General features: G+C 34.7%; 1 protein-coding gene across 2 annotated transcripts in view; it reads right to left on the minus strand.

Annotated features, from left to right (window-relative positions):
* LOC150096321 (DNA polymerase beta-like) overlaps positions 1–27,815 on the minus strand; it is a 219,894-nt gene that overhangs the window by 104,712 nt on the left and 87,367 nt on the right. For both annotated transcript variants that reach the window (XM_090408925.1, XM_090408924.1), the window contains exon 8: positions 14,760–14,832. In XM_090408925.1, coding sequence (XP_090265051.1) covers positions 14,760–14,832 — 73 coding nt within the window. The remainder of the gene's footprint in view (positions 1–14,759; positions 14,833–27,815) is intronic.

Consider the following 27,815-nt stretch of genomic DNA (forward strand, 5'->3'; position numbering starts at 1 on the left):
AGAAGAGAGTGCTAAATATGGCCATAAACTTAACCTCAAAAAGACAAAAGTTATGGCAACATGTGAACTTAATGATTTTGAAGTAGATGAGGAGAAAATGGTAGTAGTTAACAATTTTGTGCTCCTAGGATCCCGAATTGATAAAGATGGGTATTTACTGAAGAAGTTAGAAGATTATTACTCGGAAAGAAAGCAATGACAAATTGAAGCAAGATCTTTAAAGATAAAGATATTAGCCTCGCAACAAAAATCAGAATTGTGAAAGCAATGGTATTCACTGTGGTACTGTATGGATGTGAAAGTTGGACCTTGAGAAAGAGTGAAAGAAGGAAGATAGATGCAATTATACTACTAGTTTGGGGTTGCTTACTAAGAATACCATGGACTGCAAAGCAAACCAATAAATCAGTGATAGATAGAATAAAGCCAGATTGCTCCCTCGAAGTTATGATCATCAAGCAAAAATTGTCATACTTTGGACATATTATACAAGCAAATAACAGTCTGGAGAAGATGATGCTTGCTAAAGTTGATGGAAGTAGGAGAACAGGAAGACCAAGAAATAAATGGGTGGATGGAGTTAAAGAAGCAACTGGAATGCACCTGGAAATTCTGAAAGATATGGCCAGGGACAAATTTGAATGGAGAATGTATGTTCATAGAATCACCAGGAGTCGAAAACGACTCGATGGAATATAACACCTTAATCCTACACCAAGCATGGTCTGTTTTCATTAAAAATCTAGCAGCTGCGGACCTAGGATGCAATATGTGCGATACTACAGAATGTGACAGCAGCAACTAGTATTGTTCCAACACATATACAGTAATTAATTGAATGTTTTTATTCTGGTTATTTATATGTATGAATTGTAAAGTTCTGATAACATGTAATAATTAGTTGTTTATAGTCTCTTTTCTGTACAACTTTTGCTAATACCCCTGATAATGTAAATCTGACAACTTAAGAAACCTGCAGGGTTATATTTTATTAAACTCATTATCTTAAAACATGTGGTCTCAATAACAAAAACTATAGACCTGCTAAACCACAGAAAATTATGCATTCATCAATATATTAATAAGTTTTACAACTTCTTATATTATAATTTTTATAAATTATTGAAATGTATAATAATAAACATACATTTTACCAATATTAACTACTTTATTAGAATCTATATGTTATGATTATCATTAGCTTAGATTTATTAACAGGCAAGAAAATCACTCTCCATGAATTTTTTAAAAGGAGGGAACAAAGTCAAATATCATGGTTACTATTCAAGCTTCACTGTGGAGCCAGAAGACTCACTGCACCATGCAGTGAATCTTCTGGCCATTACTCATACCACTGTATAAGTAATGGCTAATACTGACCATTACTCATACAATACTTATCACAGTGCCAGTCTGGTCGGTCGAGTGGTTAGCATACCAACTCTCCAATGAAACAGGTTTGCGGGTTCAAATCCCGTTGTAAGCACAGATGTTTGTGATTGTCCTACCTTTTGTGCTGCTGTAACTTTGATATGATGCAGTATGACCTTTGCTGTCCTTGCACCATTAAAAAACCATAAATCATCATATATTATCATCAGTTATCACAGTTCTCTTTGAACTCATTCAATGACAAAGCACTCATTAGCTGCTCCTGACATTCCACTGATACACCACTCTCCAAACAAAAAAATCTAGTCCACCTGACTTTGCTAAACACACTCTTACACTATTCACATAGGTGACCAACTGTTCTTTCTCTTTATATCATGTACTGAAAATTTTCTTCAGCATCAACCCTATAAAACCCTTTAGTAACTTATATGTTTCTATCCTATTCTAATTTTTTGTACCTATCAATTTAATAGACAGCAGACCTTCAATCTATCCTTGTAGAGAGCATTCCATAAACCTGTCAGCATTTGGTCACTTGCCTTTGGATTCAGTACACCACTTCTTCATTACCAAAGAACCAGTAACCAGATCCATTTGCAATAGCTCAAATGTGGCTGTATCGAAGCCTTATAAGAGAAGGATAATTATCATCTTCTCTTTGGTTGTCAGTGTGTTCTTTCAACTACAAATAATCTGATGACCATTTTAACCATTTTTTGCAACATGCCTTCTAAAGTTAACTCTGTCTGCCCACTATCATCTCTAAAATCCCTTGCATATCAATTTTCTGTAGTTCAGTTCTGATGGTGTGGTACCCAGCTTGTAATCTTTTCATCCCAAGTGGATAATATTCTCACCCTTGCCAGATTGTCAGTCTATTGAAATCATCTTGCAAGATATCTACATCACCTTTACTAACTATAGCTTTACTAAGATTTGCATCGGCAACAAATAACTGGATATTTCTCTTCACATCATTTCTTATATCATTAATGTACAAATTAAAGAACAGTGGCCAATGTATACTGCACTGGTTAGCACTGTAATTACATATACAATCTTGACAACACTCATGCATTCTTGCATTCCAGCAATAACTTTTACCATTCCACTATTTTACTTCCTTGCTCACTTCACACTTCTGGCACTCACTTTTAAAATACTTCTGACACAATATATACAATCTGTTTCCACTAAAACACATGTACTGCATCAAGGTATATGTGCTATATTAAGCGAAAGTGATCTTACTCAGTATAACAAATTTCCAAAAAAACTTATGGCCAAAGAACCATTACATCCCAGATGGTTTCCAAATATTCCAGATATTCACTACAGAAAACTTTCTGCTATAGCAATTCCTTCAGCTCCTATAAGTCTATTACAATCAGGAAATAACAGCAGCTGAACATTCTCTGATTAGTGCAAAAGACAAAACCAAAGGCAACGACAAGTATTATATATAGCTGAAAACTGGTAAGTAGATTGATGAGCTTGGGTTTTCTGGAGGGGGGGGTTATGGTGGGGGGGAATGAATGTTAAGTTAACTTAGAATGCAAGAACAATCAGGATACTGTTCGACCACAGATGTGAGAATCCTGGCTGGCAGATTGCCAAGAAGAGTTAATTCATGTTAAAGTGGAGAAAGGAATAAGGCAATATACAGATTCATCATCAACACGCGAAATCACGTGCTTTATACGTACAATTTTCCATCTGTTGTACAAGTAAAATAGTTACTACTTTAAAAACTAGAATTTTCATAAAAGAAAAAGCTTTTTTTGTCCAACATATAATAATAAATACTCATCTCATGAAAGACACTGATTATCCTATTATCAGAATGGATTTGCCTTCTTCTGCCATGCGCAGAAGTGTCGAGGAATCTCGCATCTGAGGTTGGACAGTAAATACAAGGAAAGCAAAATAAAGAAAATTACAGAGACAGCACAGGAGAAATGCTATAAAACATTTAAAGAGAAAAAAATAGCCCTGGAAACAGAGAAGCAAAACATTTATGTTTATCTTTTGTTGATTTTGCTCTATTTAGAGCATCATGTTGAACATCAAATGGGATACACAGAACTTTCAAAAGTTTCATCATTCTTTACTTGATTTTCTATTCCATCTTACTCAACAAATTGGGCACAGTGTCCTATTTCAATGAAGTAGTGTAACCTCTTTTAATTTGGTAATGACAGGTTAGTTATTCCTATCACCAAAGTCTGCATATATAGTTTCTAAATTCCCAGCATTTTTTTAATTTTCAGGAATTGAGAATGGGAAATTGCAGTTTAAGAATTCCAAACACTTTACTTTATATGTAATATTCATAATTTCTTTCAAATGAGAGTTTTTGTGTTTAATCTAGCAATAAAACACTATACGTAATATTATGATTCAAAGTTTCATGATTGTAAAAACCCTATACTGGTACAGCATACTGATAGGTAACATTATACATTTGTTGAAAAACGAAGAGTTTAAATTTTAGATTAAAATCTCAGAAATTCACAATATATATTAATATTGTAAACAAAATAATAAAATATATTATTATATTTTACTACTATCAAGATTTACATAACTTAAAACTAGTTAGAATCAAGATTTAACATTTACATTTTGTGAAAACAGAATTTTAAAAAAAAAACAGTGTTAATTGCTCAGTCACTTTCCAAACTATACACACTAACTGTTTTTGACCCAAAGGTGACATCTGTGCATATATCTGCTCTGACATACCTTGCCAGAGAGCACCCAACCTAGAATTTCCCAACTTTGACATCCTTTAGTTGAAAATCTCCCTTCCCCACTCAGTCAAATTCATTTGCTGTCTATCACTGCTAAAGCCACCAACCACTTTGAGCTCTTTAATTTCCTTTCCTTAAAAATTGATTTTGGGGTGATTTATGGTCAAAGCTGTATAACTGAGAGGAGACCTCCACATAGCCTTTAAAAGAATGTGGAGAACCGACCAGGGCTTCTGACCTAATGTCCAATCCTCACCTTCTCATGGTGCACCCTGTTAGGTATCTACCTGGATACTGAACGAACGAGAATGGGCTGCCAATTTGGGATTTAGCCGACAAAATTGCCTTCTTATTGGTTTAACACATATTAAATGATGATACAACATGATAGAATTTCATGCTGGCTGGGACATCACACTGTAAAACAAGGCCCACGTTTCTTTTTTGCCAGGGAACCAGGGCAAACAGGGAAAAATCAGCTACTGGAATAAATCTGAAATCACACCCAAACTCAACATCACCAGAGTTAAAGATCGGTACTATCAACATAAGAAGCCTGAATGGCAAAGAAATGGAGCTAGCTGAGGAATTAGATAAGTACCAGACCAACATAATAGGGGTTATTGAAACAAAAAAAGACCAAAACTGGTAAGCTATTTCTGAGCAATAAGTATAAAATGTTATATTCAGGCAATGACAATCAAGGAAAAGGAGTAGCCATAGTATTCAACAATAAATACGAGACTAATCTTCCTGAATGGCAGACAATTTCAAGTAGAGCAATGTGGGCAAATATCAGAATGGGGAACTGCACAATGAGACTTATTTGTGTCTATGGTACCACAGAAGGTTCTCCTAAGGTAGAAGTGGGGGAATTTTTTTTTTGATGCTTTAGAAAAAGCAACTGACACAATGAAAAAGGAAAAGTTGGTCCTTGTTGGGGATCTAAATAGCAGAGTAGGAAATGATTGTCAGACATACAAAAATATTTTGGGAAAATTTGGAGAAAAGAGCAAAGCTAATAATAATGGCAAATACCTGTTGAATTTCTGCTCAGGACATGGATTGGTTATTACTAACACCATGTTCCAACATAAAAATGTGCACAAATTCACATGGAGAGAAGAGGCAAGGAATAAGAAAAGTCTCATTGACTAAGTTATTGTTCATAGTGATGTTTTCTCACTGGTGCAGGACACCAGAGTGTACAGAGGATTTGAAATTGGAAGTGATCTATTTAGTCTTGAGTAGGATAAAAATGAATTTCATATTGAAAAGAATAACATGTAAGAAAGTTTTAAAGCGAATAAAAGTTGAGCAGCTCTCAGACGTGACTAAAATAGAATAGAATAAAAGAGACTAAAATATACAAACATTATACAAGAAAAAATGAAAGAGTTTGAGAACAGTAATCAAACCTTGGAGATTCAGTGGCAAGCTATGAAGAAAACATTGATTGATTCAGCCAGAGAGGCATGTGGTGAGGTTGTCTGCAAGGATAGAAACATCAGAACTCCCTGGTGGACACAGGAAGTTAAAAAGGTAGTGAAGGAAAAGAAGAAAGCATATAAAAAATTCCTGGCCAATAAGTCAGCTTGTGCTCTTAGAGAATACAGAGACTATGTAAGAAAGCTAAACACTGTGTAGAACTAGCTAAACAAAGGTCATGGGAAGACTTTGGTAAGAACATAGAAAATAAATATCAAGAAGGTGGCAAGATATTCTGGAGGTTGTTGAAGAAGCTCAGAAATGGAGAAAAGAGTGCTGTAAAAGGTTAGAGAAATGTAAGAGATGATAAAAGTGATATGAAAACTGGAGAAAAAGATATCCTTGAAGTATGGAGTATTTACTTCGAAAAATTGCTAAATGAAACTAGTAGTGATGACAGCACAGTGATAAAAAACACATACCAGGCATGCAATCAGGAATACATGTCCATGCTTGAAGTAGAAAAAGCCATCAAAAGTCTGAAATGTGGAAAGCAGCTAGAGTAGATGATACTAGACCAGAAATGCTCAAGCATGGAGGTATAAAAGTCTTACAGTGGCTACACTGCATAGTTCAAAGGCCTGGACAGAAGGACGAATTACAGATGATTGGAGCAGAGTTCTCATAGTACCCATATATAAAAAGGGAAATAAAACGGAATGTGAGAATTACAGAGGTATTTCTCTACTGAGTGTTCCTGGTAAGATTTATGCAAGTATACTTGAGAAACATTCAGAAGGATTATGGAATTGAAGCTTGGTGAAGAACAAGCTGGATTTAGGCCAAATAGAGGCTGTCAGGATTAGATTTCACATTAAGACAAATAGTTGAGAAATCATGGAAATATAACAAAGATCTGTATTTAAGTTTTGTAGATCTGAAAAAGCACATGACAAGGTGCCAAGAGAGAAGCTATTCAAAAACGCTACAGTTGTATGGTGTCAGCGGATCATTATATCAAGCAATACTTAGTCTTTATTTGAGTTGTAAGTCAGCAGTTAGAATTGAAAGAAGTACAGGGAGATGGTTTAATGTTAAATCTGGTGTGAGACAAGGATGTACATTATCACCTCTGTTATTCATTACCTATATGGATTATATTATGAAGTGGTATTAAACTTGATATCAAAATTGGAGATATCAATATCAGCTCCTTGCTTTATGCAGAAGAAGTTATACATCTAAATAAATCCGCTACAAGTCTGCAAGATTTCCTGATTAAATTGAATAACTGTTGTGATAGATGTGGTATGAAGGTCAGCAATAACAAGACAAAGATAATGAAAATAGGCAGAAGCATTGAAAATGTCAGCTGTTGTGAATGGAGAACCTATAGAACAAGTAAAACATTTCATCTACTTAGGCACGATTTTTAGTGAAGATGGTAAATTAAATATGGAAATAGACAACAGAATCAAAGCTGGTATGGTAGGAAATCAACTGAATAAATTCATATGGACTAAGAGAGAGAAATTAGTCAAAACACTAAATTAGCTGTATACAAAACAGTGTTCAAACCGATTTTAACTTATGGATCTGAGAGCTGGGTCAGAAGTAAAACACTTGACCAAAGACTAGAGACCGCAGATATGAGAGTCCTGAGAAAGATTATAGGCGTGAACAGATGGCATCAATGGCAGTATCATATTAAAAACGAGGATATTAGGAAAGAACTTAACATTGTCAGCATCCAGAATGTGTTAGCAGAGCTAATCTCAGGTAGTATGGTCACTTAAACAGAATGATCGAGGAAAGATTAGACAAACAAGTGTTCTCTGCCAGGTTGGCAGGAAAAAGATCCAGAGGAAGACCAAGATATAGGTGGATTGATACGGTTAAAAGTGCATTAGAAGACAGATATATAAATACAAGATCTGACAATGTTGTAGCTTTGACAGGCAACAGATTGATTTGGCAGAAAATTGTAGGTAGGAAGTTAGTAATGATGTAAATTTTTCATGTAGTACTATCATATCACATGTACAGAGTGTACAAGTACTATCATAGTACCTGTATACCCCTTGAGGGTAAATGTCAGGAATTTGATGATGATGATGAAAAATTGATTTTTCTCCAGTCTAACTTCCCTACCAGTGAAATCATCATCCTAGGAGATTTTAATGTCCACAACACCAACTGGCTTTCCTCCTCCTGTTGCAGGTCTAGAAAGCAGAGATGCTAAAACATTTGCCATCACAAATTGTTCACATGCCAACCAGAATACCAGATAATCACTTGCAAAACACCCTAGATCTCCTCCTCACCGGTAACCCTTCCAAATAAACAGTGAATGTAGTGGATCACCTAAGTAATTCAGACCACAAATCTCCTCAGTTTGGCATTATAACAGTGCAAGTGGGACAGCCTCCGTGTCTAATGTCTTCTTCCCATGGTTGGACTATTGTTTCCAGCCTTCCAACAAACATATGCACCGAACATATCCCCGAAGTAATCCTTACTGGCATAGAAACATACATTCCACCACACTACTCTGAACTGTCATCCCCTAACTAAATTCTAGTTCTCCAAAACATGCGCCAATGCTGTACAAATAAAAAAATCAAGCATACCACAACTACCACAACTGGCTTACTTCAAGGACTTCTTGTGTCTATTTTGGGCTGACCCGAAATAGCCACAAGAAAATTATCAATGCTTCCAAAACAGAGTCTGAAAGAGAGCTAGTGAAGCAGGAAACTTACGGCCTGTCCAAAATGGCTGCTGACCCTTTTGGTCTCTTGTCAAAGCAATTGGCCGTAACTTTTGCCCAACACTATTCCCACCTCTATCATATACAGATAGTTCTATTGCATCATCATCACCCACAGAAAAATCCAATATCCTGGCTTCACACTTTGCCTCCAATGCATGCATAACTGACAATGGTAAATGCCCCCCCCCTCCTCCCCAACCATTCCAGATGTCCAAAATACAATGCTCCCTATCCTTTTGCCAGAAAGAGATCAGAAAAATATTGTCCAAATTAGACACAAAAGTCTCCTGGCCCTGATGGTCATTCCTCCAAATTGTCCTGAAGGTTTGTACACCAATACTAACTCCTATCCTATGTTGCCTGTATATACTCTTACTCCACTTGTATCTATCCTGCAGTCTAGAAATTGACCTATATTCAACCCATTCCCAAGAAGGGCAACAAATCACTGCCATCAAACTGCCACTCTATCTCACTCACCTAAGTTCTATCTGAAGTAATGGAGAGAACTATCAATTCCCAACTCCCACCCTATCTCAAAGGCATCCAGTTAATAAATGACCACCAGTATGGTTTCTGTCACTACCAATCAACAGGAGATCTACTTACATATATCACCCATCTCTGGACAAATACCATGGAGAAGTTTGGTGAATCTCAAGTGGTTGCACTTGATATCTCCAGAGCTTTTGACTGGGTCTGGCTCAAAGGCCTACTAAGCAAACTCCCTTTATTTGGTCTGTCTCAGGAATTCTGCAGGTGGACTACCAGCTTTCTGTCTGGATGCACATTATGTGTGATGGTGGCTGGTTCCTTATCCTCTCACTATTCAATTAATGATGGGGTTCCACAAGGTTCTGTTCTCTCACCAATGACCTCCAACCCAATACACAGTTTTGCAGATGACAGCACATTGTACTCCCCCCTTTCACTTGACAAAGCTTACTCTACACAACTTACTTCAACCTATAGAACATCAACCACCACTGCCCTCAATTCTGACCTCCAAGCCATCCTCCAATGGGGCTCAGATAACCTCGTCAACTTCAATGCTAATAAAACCCAGTTCTGTCTTATTTCTCACAAAAAAAGAACCATTTTCTACCAGTATTATTTTTGATACCACTCAAATTTCCAGACAAGATGAGATTTCTCTTCTTGGAGTTACAATGACATCAGGCCTCTCCCAGCATAAACACATCACAACCATTGCATCCTCAGCTTCCAAATAACTAGGATTTCTCTTTCACTCAAGATGTTATTTCACCTCTAAACAGCTGTTAACAAATCTGCCCAGCTATCGAATATTGCTCTCACATTTGGAGTGGGGTTCCTAAAAGCTCCCTCAAAATGCTTGACTCAATACAGAGAGCAATTAGATTGATAAATATAAATGACCACTCTCTTACCAACTCACTCCCCTCACTTTCAACATACATTTATTCTATAAATATTTCCATGGCAAATGTTAATCTGAAATAGCATCAATAATTCCCCAACTCAGTACTAAGCCTGTTGGAACACATACAGCTGCCACCCAACATCCTTTCACAGTACACCATGAAATCCACAGAACAAGTTACTTTTCCTCCTCCTTCATTCCTGCTACTGCTGTATTTCGGAACAGTCTCTCCTCCACCCCTGGATGTGTTTGCCAAGGAATGCAATATAGAGGCTTTTAAATCAAATGTAAATGTTTCTCCTTTCCCAACCCACTACCAATGTACTACAGGTTGATTAACCAATCTCATGTGTATGGGCTAAAAAAGTCAGAAAGTCAGGAACTTTGCTTAGTCACAAATAAATCTGAAGTAGAAAATTTTTCATTTTGGGTTGCAACATTGGTCTAATTGTTATAACGCATCTAATAGTGTTTAAATCCACTTCTAATTCTCGAAGTTCATAATTTCCCATTTCTTCATTCATATTTGTTTTCTGTTTCAAACTCTTTTGCTGAAGTAAACGTTTTATGAAAATCATTCTGTTATTGATTTCGCAGATATCACAATTTCATTTTTATTTGCCATAGTAACTCATCATTAACCTTGTTTAAACAATTTCAGTAATTCAGATATTTAATAATTAATGGAGGGAGATGGAGGGAACTGGTGAAGGAAGACTTAAGGATGAAGATCGTGGATGTGGTTACAACCCAAGATAGGAGAATGCGGAGGAGACTAATTAAAAACAGCGATCATACTTAAGTGGGATAAGCTGAAGAAGAAGAATTAATACTAAAATTTTGTTTTTCTGTTTAGTTTCTTTTAAAAGTTTCATACTCAAAACAGAATTTCATTTTCCAAATTACAAAAGAGGAATCTAAAAACTCCTTAAATTCTTAAAATCAAACTTTTAACATACTCCAAGGTGTTTTGCCGTCTAATATGACTTGTAACTCTTTTTTCACTCTTCATTACTTCTTTTTTGTAAAATAAAATTTCTTGTTGGAGAATATTTAAACAACAATTTTTCTTATACTAGGTATTGCCAGGGAAACATCATCCTGTAAAGCATATTCCACATCATTAAAATCTAATTCATTGTTTTCTTCGTCACTGTATTCATATTCAACATCATCTTCATTGCGACTCTCATTACTATTGCTGCCTTTCAATTAACATAATACACTTATCACAGTAAGATGAAGTTCATGCTTGTAACATAACTGTTGAAAGGCTGACAATTTTCCTAATTTTTCCATAGGTGCAGCACAATCACTAGTAAGCAGAATTACATCTGTTTCAAAACAAATCCTGAAGGACTGCAATCTTTAACTACAGAACAACTCTTTATGCAGAACAAATGAATACCACATTTCGGCTAAGAAATAATGTGGTATTCAATATCCACTTAATTTTGAATAATTAAACTTTGCCGAAGTGAAGCCTGTTGGCTCTTATTTCAGTAATTGTATTTGTGCACCTTTTTTGGCAACTCGTACAGTAAATATATAAGTTCTGACCATTGAAACCTTAGTATTACATCTAGGTCTACCTACTCACTGATGAGACCTCAAAAAAAAAAAAAAAAAGGTCGAAACTGGTCTGAGTAGTGACCTTCTCTCATAATGTAGAACAGTAATACATCTCCTAGGAGCTGTGTTTTACATTATGGGAAAATACTAAGAACCTGTGATCAAAGCTTACTCCACCTTTACCATGAGTCGCCCTAGCATTGCACTACCAGGTGTTGGCTTATGCTTTGACTTGCCGATCTTTATTATATAGTTTTCTATATTTGGCATGAAACTCTTACATTACATTTCCTATCTTTGAGTTTCTTATTCGGCTAAGAAATAATGTGATATTCAATATCCAAATAATTTTTAATAATTTAACTTTGCCGAAGTGAAGCCTGTTGCTCTTATTTCAGTAAATAAACTAAATATATGTACATAGGAAAAGTGGTTATTAAAGATCTGACATTATTTCAAAGCAGAAAGTTTGTAGAAAGTCATGAAAGTTTCATAAATTTTGACCTGAGAGATTACAAGAATACAGTCTTCGGCATAAGAGTTACCTTAGTTTGCACTACTTAAAAGAAAACGATTGATGCCCAAGCATCCACATGTTTGCCTTTTATTAGTGCATTTTTTTTTTCGAACTGGCAACGTTTCTACAAACATTCAAGCTTTGAAATAAGTTGGATCTTTTAATATCTGCTTTTCCTAGAAAAATATGTATTTGACAATGTATTTTACATTGCCAAAATGAAGCTGTATGGCTCTTTCTTAGTAATTAAATAAATGTATTTATTTTTCAACCCAACATCCTTGTAATAATGCTGGATAACTAGACTAAGAATGACTGAGTGAAGAATGTTCCATAACAAAGGAAATTTTGACAAGGTTATGGTCCAAGTTACCAAGAAGAGAACTGACATTTACAGTATATTTGAAGGAAAGTTTGTTAAGAAGTTTCAAATGTTGACAGGATGGTGAGAACTGTCTATTATTCTGGTGGGTAGCTAGATCATCTGTGTTAGGGCATTATTAATAGTAAATATCTTGACATCTTTGCCTGCTTGGTTAGCGGAATTAGATCGAGTAAGCCAGTTTGAGTCATGGATGTTGAAATCCATGAGGAAGATGACTTCCATATTGGAGTATTTGGACTGTAGAAATTCAGTCCAATCTTGACCTTCACGTGGTGTGCCCTGTTAGCATGTATCCACTAGGTACTGAACAAACAAGGAATGGTTTTCTTTTAGTGTTGCATGGTGATCAGCATTCATTTTAGAAATTATGGACTTTACAAACGTGTTATAAATAACTATTTTAATTTTCCTAACATTTCAACCTCAATATTAAGGTCATTATCTGGAGTATATACAAATATACAAGGACAAGCTGAGTTACATTTCACATAGTAAGCTAAAGAAACAATGATTCGATCACCGGTTATTCTACTGGCATGACCTCTAGTGAGAAAAAAAATACAGATAAAATTAAAAATTAATTAGTTTGATGTAGTTTCTAAATAATATTTAGAAACTACATCAAAGCTAAATTCTATTTAAGATAACATGGGAGAAACATTCTCTCATATTGAGAGTTTTCTTACAGTAACAATGAGGTCCTATTTTTAGCATGACAGTTGTTATAGTAGATTTAAAATTCTGGATTATCTACAGTCCTGTTTATAGTTAGCTCTTAGGAAGAAAGGTTCCATGGATAGAATATGTGCCTTCCATATGCTTGGGATTTTTAGACCATCATTATTGGTTCAGATTGGGTGGTTGATAAGAATCTCAAAGGCTTCCTTAAATTGGCATTCATACCATGTTTTGGTGTGATGTAAAACAACTGGTGTTTTTCCAGTCAATTCTATGTAAAGTGTTCAGGGCATGATCAGAAAGGCCAGCTTCACCATAGTTATATTTAATGTGTTATTTATGTTCCTTTTGTCTGATAGGAATTGTGTCCTGTTTCCCCTATGTATGGTAGATTACAGGTAACCATTTTTTTGGAAATGGTATTGTATTGCTGATAACTTTAAATTCGTCTTTCAGCGCAATACTTTCCTAAAAAATGGTTACAGCCACTATTAAAACACTATTAAAATTCTCTACAAGACCTCAATAAAAAACAAAGATAAACCAGAATATAATAAAACTATAACCATTCCTTACATTAAAGGGACATCAGATAAAATAAACAGAATACTACAGAAATACAACCGCAAAGCCACCTTTAAACCTCCTGCAAAATTAAAAAGCTTACTGAACTCATCCAAAGACCCACTCCCTCCGCTGACCCACCCTGGAGTATACCGTATTTATTGCACCTGTAATCTACCACATATAGGGGAAACAGGACACACAATTCCTATCAGACAAAAGGAACATAAACGACACATTTTTAAAGTCAGTGTGCTTCAATGATTCACAGCAGCAACAGCAATGAAGCACATTGAGTAAATTGATACTTTATGGCATTAACAAAGTTTAGGAAATTAATTTTATAATGTCTTTCAGCTCAACAACCAAGGCTGCCTATATCTCTAGTCATAGAAGTCACTCATTAGGAATTTACTCATCATCCTTGATTTTGGGTGATGCAGTTTATTATCCATGCTAAACTGATAGGCCACTGATAGAGCATTCTACAATAATACTGAAAATTATGCTAAAGAAGAAATAATCCATTTCTTCTCTAGCATAATAATTAACTCTAGGAGTGTATCTATTTGCCTTATTATTATTATTATTATTATTTTAATGTGAATCCACACTCACAAAAGGTTGTTGACTTACATTACTGCTAGTACTGTGGGTGGACAAAGAGTTAAATAATCAGGAAACCCTGTTCTACAGAACAAAAAATAATCTTTTTTAAGCCACTTCAGAATTGCAAATAAGGGTGGCAGTAGTCACTTACTAGGCAATGGAAAATTTGTATCCATTTAAAAGACATTCACAAAACATATGCTGATAGTGGGATTTGAAATCACAGCTACTGCAAATTCACTTGGAGAGTGAATATGCTAACCACTCAGCTAAACAAGTTGGCATACAGCAGTACACCCAACATGTGACAAGAATATGTATATCAGTATGTTTCATAATAAAACAGTTAATGTCCCAATATTTATGACCATATAATCACATTTCAATGCCATGATTTTATTTTTCCCCATATGATATAAAAAATTAGGTAAAAAGTTCTCATCATTTGCTAACATTTCTTGCATTCATTTATCAAATGAAATACCTTGTGATTATTCATTCAATATTCCTAAAATGAGAACTAAGAATGGTGACAAAGTCACAACTAAAAATAATTTCTGTTCTGAGTGAGATGAATTAACATTAGATGACACCCAAAAATTTAAAACTGTATATGTATGTATCTACTAGTTACAACTTTTGGTCAATTCTGATTTAAAAAAATATGTTTAAATTAAACTCACCTCGTCTATAGCTACCACATATAGTCACAACATACTTTTTATCCAGTTTCTTGCATTCTTTCATTATTATTTTCTGAAATGCAAGAGAAAATATAGATCATGCAATTCTCTATGCAATATTAAAAATTTATGTTAAAAAAAGTTGAAATTTATAAAAGTAATTCTTTAAGCCTTTCAAATGTATAAAATACATTGTGGATATTTTTAATAATCACCTAATATTTAGCATGAAATTTTTTTTACCAATGAGAAAAATTATTAAACAGGTCAGAATTATTGTTTATGCCACTTTAGATATGCGGGCCACAGCCAAAGTGGGATAAAAGTATATTGCTTCCGAATACTAGCAGTTATCTAATATTCTCATTGATACAAAGATAATCCTCAAAGTTTCTAGGCTTATTTATTATAATCTAAATATATAACCAATATGCAAACATTGTGCACATATTTAGTTATACTGTAATAAACAAACAAATGTAAATAAATTTGTAATACAGTATCCCTTTATGGGGTGCTCAAAGCTGTATAACTGAGAAGAGAATGTCAAATAGCCTTTAAAGAAATGCAGAGAACCGACCAGGGCTTCTGACCTGATGTCCAATCGTCACCTTCTCATGGTGCACCCTGTTAGGTATCTACCTGGATACTGAACGAACGAGGATGGGCTGGCAATTTCGGATTCAGCTGACCAAACCTGTATTCTTATTGGTTTAAAACATAATATTAAATGATGATACAACATGATAGAATTTCATGCCGGCTGGGGCGTCGTCCAGTTAAACAAAGCCCCAGTTTCTTTTTTGCCAGGAAACCAGGGCAAACAGTGAAAAATCAGCTACTGGAACAAATCTGAAATCACACCCCCAACTCAACATCACCAGAGTTAAAGATCGGTACTCAACATAAGAAGCCTGAATGGCAAAGAAATGGAGCTAGCTGAGGAATTAGATAAGTACCATACCAACATAACAGGGGTGACTGAAAAAAAAAGACCAAAACTGGTAAGCTCTTTCTGAGCAAGAAATATAAAATGTTATATTCAGGCAATGACAATCAAGGAAAAGAAGGAGTAGCCATAGTATTCAACAATAAATACGAGACTAATCTTCTTGAATGGCAGGCAATTTCAAGTAGACCGATGTAGGCAAATATCAGAATAGGGAACTGCACAATGAGACTTATTTATGCCTGTGGTCCCACAGAAGGTTCTACTAAGGTAGAAGTGGGGGAATTTTTTGATGCTTTAGAAAAAGCAACTGACACAATGAAAAAGAAAAAGTTGGTCCTTGTTGGGGATCTAAATAGCAGAGTAGGAAATGATTGTCAGACATACAAAAATATTTTGGGAAAATTTGAAGAAAAGAGCAAAGCTAATAATAATGGCAAATACCGGTTGGATTTCTGCTCAGGACATGGAGGGTTATTACTAACACCTTATTCCACCATAAAAATGTGCACAAATTCACATGGAGAGAAGAGGCAAGGAATAAGAAAAGTCTCATTGACTATGTTATTGTTGATAGTGTCGTTTTCTCCCTGGTGCAGAACACCAGAGTGTACAGAGGATTTGAAATTGGAAGTGATCACTATTTAGTCTTGAGTAGGATAAAACTGAATTTCATATTGAAAAGAATAACATGTAAGAAAGTTTTAAAGCGAATAAAAGTTGAGCAGCTCTCGGATGTGAACTGTAGACTAAAATACACAAAGCTTATTGAAGAAAAAATGAAAGAGTTTGAGAAAAGGAATCAAACCTTGGAGATTCAGTGGCAAGCCTTGAAGAAAACCCTCATTGATTCAGCCAGAGAGGCATGTGGTGAGGTTGTCTGCAAGGATAGAAAACTCAGAACTCCATGGTGGACACAAGAAGTTAAAAAGGCAGTGAAGGAAAAGAAGAAAGCATAACAAAGTTCCTGGCAAATAAGTCAGCTTGAGCTCTTAGAGAATACAGAGACAAATGTAAGAAAGCTAAACACTATGTAAAACTAGCTAAACAAGTCTTGGGAGGACTTTGGCAAGAACATAGAAAATAAATATCAATAAGGTAGCAAATATTCTGGTGGTGTTGAAGAAGCTTAGAAATGGAGGAAAGAGTGGTGTAAAAGGAGTTAGAGATGATAAAGGTGAATGAAAATGGGAGAAAAAAAAAGATATCCTTGAAGTATGGAGTAATTACTTCAAAAAACTGCTAAATGAAACAAGCAACAACAAAAAACACTCATAAGGCATACAGTCAGGAATACACATCCATACTTGAAGTAGAAAAAGCCATCAAAGGCTTGAAATGTGGAAAGGCAGCAGGAGTAGATGATATTAGACCAGAAATACTCAAGTATAGAGGTACAAAAGTCTTACAGTGTTTGCATTGCATAGTTCAGAAGGTCAGGACAGAGGGACGAATTACCAATGATTGGAGTAGAGCTCTCATAGTATACCCATATATAAAAAGGGAAATAAAACTGAATGCGAGAATTTCAGAGGTATTTCCCTACTCAGTGTTCCTCGTAAGATTTATGCAAGTATACTTGAGAAATGGTTGAGAAGAATTGTGGAAGAAAAGCTTGGTGAAGAACAAGCTGGATTCAGGACAAATAGAGGCTGTCAGGATCAGATCTTCACTTTTCGACAAATTGTTGAGAAATAGTGGGAATATAAAGAAGATCTGTATTTCAGTTTTGTAGATCTGGAAAAAGCATATGACAATGTGTCAAGAGAGAAGCTATTCAAAACGCTACAGTTGTATGGTGTCAATGGAAAATTATATCAAGTAATATTTAGTCTTTATTTGAGTTGTAAGTCAGCAGTTAGAACTGAAGGCAGTACAGGAAGATGGTTTAATGTGAAATTTGGTGTCAGACAAGGATGTACGTTATCACCTCTGTTATTCATTATCGATATGGATCACATTATGAAGGAAAGGTATTAAACCAGATATCAAAATTGGAGATGTTAATATCAACTCTTTGCTTTATGCAGACGATGTTATACTTCTAAATAAATCTGCTACAAGTCTGCAAGATTCCCTGACTAAATTGATTAGCTGCTGTAATAGATATGGTATGAAGGTCAGCAATAACAAGTCTAAGACAATGAAAATAGGTAGAAGCATTGAAAATGTCAACTGTGTTGTGAACGGAGAAACCTGTGGAACAAGTAAAACATTTCAGCTACTTGAGCACTCTTTTTAGTGAAGATGGCAAATTAAATATGGAAATAGACAACAGAATCAACAAAGCTGGTATGGTAGGAAGTCAACTGAATAAATTCATATGGAATAAGAGAGAAATTAGTTGGAACACTAAATTATTCCTGACATGTTCCCTCAAGGGGTTTAGAGGATATGATAGTACTACAAGAAAAACTTACGTCACCACTAACTTCCTATCTACAATTTTCCTCCAAATCAATCTGTTACCTGTCAAGACTCCAACATTATCAGATCTTATATTTCTATCTTCTAAGGCACTTTTTACCATATCAATCCACCTATCTCTTGGTCTTCCTCTGGGTCGTTTTCCTCCCAACCTGGAGGAGAACACTTGTTTTGCTAATCTTTTCTCTCTTATTCTGTTTAAGTGGCCATACCACCTGAGATAAGTTCTGCTAACGCATTCCTGGATGCTGACAATGTCAAGTTATTTCCTAATAATCCTCGTTTTTAATATGATATTGCCACTGATGCCATTTGTTAACCCTTAATCTTTCTCAGGACTTTCATATCTGTGGTCTCTAGTCTTTGGTCAAGTGTTATATTTCTGACCCAGCTCTCAGATCCATAGGTTAAAAGTGGCTTGAACATAGTCTTGTATACAGATAATTTAGCATTTTGACTAATTTCTCTATTATTCCATATAAATAAATTTATTCAGTTGACTTCCTACCATACCAGTGTTATTGATTCTGTTGTCTATTTGCATATTTAATTTACCATCTTCACTAAAAATTGTGCTTAGGTAATGTTTTACTTGTTCTATAGATTCTCCATTAACATTGCAGTTGATATTTTCAATGCTTCTGCCTATTTTCATTGTCTTGTTATTGCTCACCTTCATACTAAATCTATTACAACAGTTATTCAATAGTTGATGTTATACTTTTATTTAAAAGTATAACATCAACTGCATAAAGTAAATTGCTGAGATTAACATATCCAATTTTGATATCAGGTTTAATGCCACTTTCCTTCATAATGTGATCCATATAGATAATGAACAACAGAGGGGATAATGTACATTCTTGTGTGATACCAGATTTAACATCAAACCATCTTCTTGTACTTCCTTCAATTCTAACTGCTGACTTACAACTCAAATAACGACAAAGTATTGTTTGATATAATGCCCCATTGGCACCATACAACTGTTGTGTTTTGAATAGCTTTTCCTCTTGGCACCTTGTCATATGCTTTTCCAAATCTACAAAACTTAAATACAGATCTTTGTTATATTCCCATGATTTCTCAACTATTTGTCTTAATTTGAAATCTGATACTGACATCCTCTATTTGGCCTAAATCTAGATTGTTCTTCACCAAGCTTCCTTTCTGCAATCCTTCTGAATGTTTCTCAAGTATACTTGCATAAATCCTACCAGGAACACTCAGTAGAGAAATACCTCTATTTCCTTATTATATATGGGTACTATGAGATTTCTACTCCAATCATCTGGAATTCGTTCCTCTGTTGAGGCCTTCTGAACTATGCAGTGCAGCCACTGTAAGACTTTTATACCTCCATACTTCAGCATATCTGGTCAAACATCATCTGCTCCACTTGCCTTTCCACATTTCAGGCTTTTTCTACTTTAAGTATATGGATATAATAGGCCTAAGTTCGATTCTCATCGCGACGGGAGGAATCTTTATCTGGACGATTTCAATCGAAGGTGAGTTAGCCGATCTCATACGGAGGTAGCAGGGTTTTTTCTCCCAGAAACTCTGGTTTTTCATCCCGCATACAGACAAATCGGCCCTTCAGAACACACGCAATTTACAGACATAGAATACCAGTTGTGGTGGTGGTGGAGGTGGACGGTAGATGGTGTTGATTGAGACGATTCATAGTAGTGGGTGAGACAGTTGTAGGTACCCTCCCGCGATGAGTCTTCGGACTTCTTTGAGGTGTCAGGAATAATAATAATATGAATAATAATATATATATTCCTGTTTGCATGCCTGTTGGGTGTTTTTTTACCACTGTGCTGTCACTGATTGTTTCATTTAGCAATTTTTCACAGTAATTACTTCATACATCAAGGATATCTTTTTCTCCAGTTTTCATGTCACCTTTATCATCTCTAAATCTTTTTACAGCATTCTTTCCTCTATTTCTGAGCTTTTTCAACAACCTCCAGAATATCTTGCACCTTCTTGATATTTATTTTCTATGTTCGTGCCAAAGTCCTCCCATGATTTTTGTTTAGCTAGTTTTACACAGTGTGTAGCTTTCTTACATTTGTCTCTGTATTCTCTAGGAGCACAAGCTGACTTATTTGTCAGGAACTTTTGATATGCTTTATTCTTTTCCTTCACTGCCTCTTTAACTTCCTGTATCCACCATGGAGTTCTGATTTTTCTATCCATCCTTGCAAACAACCTCACCACATGCCTCTCTGGCCAGATCAATGAATGTTTTCTTCAGGATTTGCCACTGAATCTTCAAGGTTTGGTTCCTGCTCTGAAACTCTCTCATTTTATGTTTTTTTTTTTTTTAAATTAAAGTGAAAAGATTTAATTTCAGGAAACTGATATTAATCTGATATTATTTTATAATATTTCTAATTTCTTTCATCCTTTTTAGGTTCAACATTTGCTCTGACTGCATCAATAAAACCATCATCAATGGGGAAAAAAAAGCCTTCTACATTTTAAGCTTTGCATATTATAAAGATTTAAAATGGATTTTTTTCTTTAAAAACAAGTTTAAAGAAAAAAAGTGATGTTCATTAAAATCTTAGAACCTAATATTTTCCCTAGTATAACAATTAACACACTGTTGTTCTTAACATCTTCTGCTGTATCTTTTTTTTTTTTTTTGAAATCTGAAATTGAAATATGACTTTTCATTTTAAACATGATTATCTAAATCATAGGTGGCCAACAGCAGGCTGCATGCAGCCCGTAACATGATTTTGTGTGGCCTGTGGCAGGATAAAAATTATATTAAATTATATATATTTTCAATTTAGCTATTAGTTTCAACCGCAGATTTTCTGTTTGATATACTAGTTATATTCATTATTTCTGATGATGGAAACAATTTATATTCTCAATACAAAATCAAAATTGCTTTAAAAAGATTACTCAATTTATAAAATCTACTGCTTCTCTATGCCAGTTGTAGTAGTAGTGGTACATTTTATGCACTCCAGAGTAACGCATCATTGAAAGTCACTTGCTCTGCTCTGGTTACAGTGATCAGTTTCACAGTTAACAGTGTTATTGTTGCAGTTTATATCACCTGGCCAGTTACTTCAGCCTTTGTGTACTATGAGTAAGAAACGTAAGATCTGTGAAGAAAACAGGTCATTTCAAGAGAAATGGGAAAATGAATTTCTGTTTATAAACAATTACGACAACAAACCACAGTGCCTTGTGTGTTTGCAAGTATTGTCTGTGCACAAGGAATATAACCTCAAACGGCACTCAATACAGCACCATGCCACTAAATACCAAGAATACGTTGGACAAGTATGTAAAATTGTCATCATCGTTGAAAACAGACTTTGATGAACTTGTTGCCACACATGAACGCCCACAGTGTTCTCATCAAGTTGTGTTACATGTAAAAAACCAGAAATATGTAATTAAATTTAATAACTTATATTTAAATCAATCAAGTATTTTATATTGTTCTCCCAGTAGTAAAATGATTTAACAAATATAGTAATTCAATACATATAACTATTTCCTCGAAAAAATGCAGTATTTATTTTTATTTAAGTTCTGTCTAAAAGTGTGCAGCTTGTGATGCTACCACTAATCATATATTGGCCCTCATATAGAATGAAGTTGGCCGCACCTGATCTAAATGATCTGATATTGTATATATTTTTTTTATAATTAGTCATATATTTTTATTATTTTTTATATGATTCTCACCCATGAAAGGTTTTTTGTAGACCAATAGTACATTTAACTTTGGGTGTTTTTTTTACTATATATATATATATATATATATATATATATATATTTGATTTATTTTTTACATAGAAAATAGTCCTGAAAGAAACTTCAGGACTATTTTACATAATCCTGAAGTGGCTGAACTATGTAAAATAGTCCAGCCGCTTCAGGCCTCCACATAAGCAGTATGGTGGTCTTGCACCACACAATAAAATTCATCTCTCACCTAAAAACAATCACAAATATCCATGCTCACAGTTGGATTCGAACCCATGGACTGTTGGTGGAAGAGTGGTATTCTAACTACTAAGCCCACCAGGGTAGCAAATGCTAATCATAGAACAATATTAGCTTTAAGTTTTCAATTAATAAAAAGCAGTTTGTTTTTTCCTTAAGCATGTTTTAATCTGTTTTAAATCCTTATAATAACCATTAATTTTCACTTTACTTTAATACAATCTAGTATATATAATTCATCTGTTATCTGAAACAGATGAATTATCTGCAATCAATAAGGCAAAATATAATTTCTTCAAAAACACAGGAATCAATTAAATCATCAAAAGAACAATGGCAACTGTTTTGCACATCACTACTGTTTTTTTTTGTTATTTTTGCTCTTGTGATTATTTAAAACAACTATTTAACTGTATTTTGCAAAAAATGTATGTTTTTTTTTTTTTTTTTTTTTTTTTTTTTTTTTTTGCTGTTGAGAAAGATACAGTGAAATTATACTGAATTAAGTACACTATCAAAATACATAAAAGAAATACCAAAAATTGGCTTTTTTTTTTTTACCAAGATAAAAGAAGGACTGGAAATATTTATATTTCATAAAAATTGAATTAATAAAAAACTGATAATGGTGTGCTTAAACTCCCCCCCACCACCACCACCAGAAGAGCATCCATGTTTTCGAAATTTAAATGCAAATTTTACTGCATAAAGGTGCATTATTAAAATACATGAATGATGACGGTAAATCATTATTAGTATGGGCAACTTCAGGGAGTTCTTACTTATCGAGGAAGGCCCTAAACATTGTGTCAAAAACTATCCAACATTTGCATAGTATCTATCATACTTTGCTTTGAACTCATTCACAGTCATGGCATCCACAACCAACTCTGGCAACCTATTCCACTCATTCACTACTCTCCAAGCAAAAAATATTTTTTTGCTTGGAGATTTTGATATTACATGTTAGAAAATTCTAATGCTGTCAGATAAGTATCATCATATCTTGATACATGTCCTCAAGGAATGCACAACCACCTACTAAAACAGTATAAATGAATTATGTTTTACATTATTATTAGCATCCTGTAAACTTTTCTTTCACATCAATATGTTATTAATTAGGTCTCCAATAGCAAAATCTAGTTTTAGTCTTCCAAGCCATTAATAATTTTATCAATCCACTTAGATATTGGTCATCCTCAAGAGCAGGGGTGCCCAAGTTAAATGCTGCCATAAGCTGTTACACTTGCATTTTTTAAAATTTACATTTTTAGGGAAAAAGAAAATGTACATAGGGTTCAATAGATATGTTTGTTGCATATAGCATTTTAATGTGATGCATTACATTTTTTTTTTGAATCAACAATAAGTACATTTAATTTGATTTCAATTAAATAAAAATGTTTATTTACATCAACAATAAAAATACATGGAACTACTGATTTTTTTAAATCATTTAATATCGATACAAATATTTTTTCTTCTATTTATTCAATTTAAGATGAGGGCTATATATTGAATCACTGAATGGGCTACAACCAGCCCATGGACCATATGCTATGCATCCCTGCTTTAGAGCTTTTTTCCCTATTATCCTGAAATCAAACATTTGTTTTACTAACATTTCCTCTCCCATTCTGTTTAACTACCATACCACTCCGATTACTTCTGCTCACACATAGTTGAATAGTAATGTCTTCCTAATATCATCATTTTTAATCTAATATGGATGCTTAGACATTGATTATCACTCAATGTTACTGTTCAGATGGAAACATGTCCAGGGATAACAATTAACTAAGTAACTTTATTTAGTTAGTAAACTATTAGATCAATATTTTGCTTTGGACACCAATACATCTTCTTGTCCAAAAATATATACTCTGCCTGTACATTCAAGCAACAAAGTGAGAAGACAAATAAAGACTGACTGTGAAAGGTCATTGTCAGTTAGAACTCTGGAACCCGAAGTTCTAACTGACAGCCTATACTGTTGCATGTGATGGAGCTGGTGATGCTTTTAACTTGACTATTTTTAGTAAGAGTTTAGTTACAAGAACAGTCCTGAAAAGTACAAGGAAAAAACAGTTCAACTTCATAATAAAGAATTATTATTGTTAAGGAAAGACTTCCAGGAAGTCAGGAACTCATCGAGTAAGTCCAACATAGCAGCAGCACCAGCTGTCATACCTTTTCATGAATTCATTCACACCACTTGTACTCACAACCTCCAAAAGAAATCCATTCATGTATCACTGAATGAGAGAAAAATCTAGCTCACCTTCCCCCTTTCTTCACTGCATTCATTCTTCACTTCCATGGATGCCCTCTCCTCCTCTTGCCATCTACCATAAAATGAAAAATTCCATCTGCTGGCATCCTGTATGACCATTTTAGAAGTTCGTATGTCTATCATGTCATCCCTCTTTCTCCTGTTTGCTAGTGTCTACAGTCAAAAAACACTCAATTGGTCTTCATAATCAGTATTCCACAATCCTGATATCATCTTTAACATTGTCCTTTGAACTCTCTTCAATTTATCAGCATCACCACAGGAATTAGAAGACCAGAACTGTGCACAACAGTCCAAATAAGGTGGTATTAAGGTTTTATAAAGAGGCAAAATTACTTCCTTATCCTCATATGTTAAGGTTCTTTCAAAACTGCAATTATCTTTTGAGTTGTATTTGCAATCTTTGCTATATGTCCCTTGAACTTCAACTTCCCATCTACTAAAACTACAAGATGCTAGCCTCTTCTAGCAGTTTCTTCTAGCATAATCCCAACAAAATAAACATTGCAATCCACAACATTACACCCGAGTGCACGACTTTATTTACAACGCTGAAATGAGTCATTTTCACATGCCCAAAATTCCAGAATATGGATATCATTCTGCAAGTAATACATATCAGTCACATTCCTGATTACCCTACTTACTTTGCATTATTAGCAAGTAGCTATATGTCACTTGTCAAATTCTTCCCAATGTCATTAATGTAAAGACTGACCTGGTTGGCTGAGTGGTTAGTGTATCTGCGCTCCAGCCAAAAGGCTATGGATTCTAAATCTGCTGTGGGCATGGATGTTTGTGATTGTCAGTAAAATACTAGTGGGTGGCAGTAGATGGTGTTGGTGTAGATGATGGTAGCTGCAGTTTTCTGCAGCAGTTGGTGGACTGTGTGGTGGAGACAGAGAGTTGTAGAGTAGGTGCCCCCTCTCTCTCTCTCTCTCTCGGTGGGTCTTTGGGCTCCTTGGAGGTGTCACATAATAATGATGATGATAATAATAATAATAATGTAAAGACTGAATAGCAATTACTATTATATCTTACCCATGCTAATATTTTATAATTTAATTCCATATTTTCCAATTTAGACAACTGTCTTCTATGCTGTCTGTATCCTGTCAAAAGCCTTAGCAAGTCTAAAAGTATATGATAGAATGTCAACAAGTTGCTGAAACATGACTTTCCCTTAGTAAACTTATGCTGTTCATTGCAAAGTGCAGATTCTCTGTCAACCCATTTCTGTATAAGAGTTCTTACTAACTTTTCCAAAATCTTCACCAACACTCCAGAGATACTGATAGTTAGCCAGAGATAAATAGATATCAGTCTTTGCACCACTCTTGTACAATGCAATTATCATACATTCTTTCTGCTCCTATGGAATCTTCCCTGTTCTGAGGCTCAAATTATATTGCCTCGGCAAAGGAATAGCCAGTTCAGCAGAATACACTTTTAGCATTTATACTGATATTCCATCAGCCCCTATTGCTGCATTCTTATTCAGTTTGTGTAACAGGTCTAGTACCTCTTCCTTATACACTTAAGTTTTTTCATCCAGCAAAGAAGTAGCAGTGAGGTGCTGCATACATCAGGTTAGCAAGTTTTAGCAAAATGGGCACTCATTAGTAACAATCTCTTCTGCATTGATCACACATACTATCTGCATTCATCAGAGTTATTCTTTCATATTCATTCCTTTTATTTGCAGCATAACGATATAAGTCTGCTGACTGCAGATAGTATATGTGTGACCAATGAAAGAAGAGATTGTTACTAAAAGCTGCTAACCTGGCTTATGCAGCGCCGATCTCACTGCTACCTCTTTGCTGGATGAAAAAAAAAATTTTTCATCCAAAAAGGGTTTCCTTTAGCTTGTAAAGCCAGTTTCTTTTCATAGTTAGCTTTCTGTAGAACAGTTTTAACTCTTCTGGCCTGCTTCTTATGATTTTCATAATAACTGACCTTATGAATATCTTGTTTTATAAGATTACACATCCATTTCACTCCTATTCTATTTATTCTTCAAATTCTAGAGACACGTTCCAATGTCATGTTTAAGTATTTTTTAGATGTTTCCCTATTTCTAACAAACAATACATATCATGGGACAAAACCTGTATACTCCTGGAGTCAGCAACACAAACTACACGGTAGTTGTGATTAATGTACAGTGGTGAGGCAAGTTACATACAGAATACAATACTGTGTATGGATGAAAACAGGAATTTTTTTTGAGAGAGAAGTAGGGTTTATTAGTGTGGAGGTGTTATTTCAATAGGTTAGTTATATTCACAGAATTTTATAATAGGATGCACAGTGGTGCAAAGACTGATGTATCTCCTCTCTAATATTGTTGTATTAGAGGAAAAACTTACACAGTGATTTTTCTATATTTTGCAAGTGTTTGATAAAATACTGACTGACAAATTATTTTTGAAATTGAGGGGAAAAGGCATGGATGGTCAACTAGTACAGTGGATTCAGGGATAGTTGGATGATAGAAGTTATTGGCCAGTTGTATCGGAAAAGATGTCCCAAGGGGGGGGGGGAGTAACATATCACAGGATTTTTGTTATGGGACAAGTGTTGTTTAATTTATACACTGATGATATAACTGAAAATCTAAGAGGAAATATTCAATTGATTTCATGATTTCAGATGATGCTGAATTGGTACAGCTCAAGTATGATGTTGCTGCAAGAAGATTTGAATAGGTTGGTACCATGGGGTAATAAATAGTGATACAAGTTCAATATTCAAAAGTGCAAAGTCATGCACTCTGGCCATAGAAGAAGGAATGAGATATATTATATTTAGTGAAACTTGGGTGTAGGTTGTCAATAGAGAATCAGTAAACACACTACAAAAGTTGTAAAAGGTATTTAGAAATTTGCTGCATAATGGAAAAAAAAAAAAAAAACATGATACATACACACACACAGTCAAGAAAACAGGGAGAAGTTCGGAGGTTAGTATTGGCACTGTGAATGTTTAATATGAGGGTAAATTGGGAGAATGTGCTTTTCCCAAAGATTGTGAGATAAGAGGAGAAATGATATCACTTGGATATATCACTTGGTGACTGTTGCTTTGAAATTATAGCCAAAGCAACTAAGGCTATAAGTCTAGTTTATTATATATATGTTTATTAATTGCATGTGTTCTTCTGGCTGCTTTACCTCTTTAGTGGAGGAAGAAAAGCATGAATTTCTGGGAGAAGAACCCTGCCATCTCTATATATGACTGGTTAACTCACATTCAGTTGAAAAGCTCTTGTAAAGATTCTTGCTATCCTAAATGAGATTCAAATCCAGATCTTTCCCACCAAAGGGCATTGTTAATACTAAGATAAGTTGATGAGAGAGGATCCTATCAGACAGATGGAGGGGAAATAGTGCAT

Source organism: Typopeltis vanoorti, chromosome 19, assembly GCF_054136105.1.
Source record: "Typopeltis vanoorti isolate ZY-2024b chromosome 19, IOZ_Tvanoo_1.0, whole genome shotgun sequence".
In the NCBI taxonomy this organism is placed as follows: Eukaryota; Metazoa; Arthropoda; class Arachnida; order Uropygi; family Thelyphonidae; genus Typopeltis; species Typopeltis vanoorti.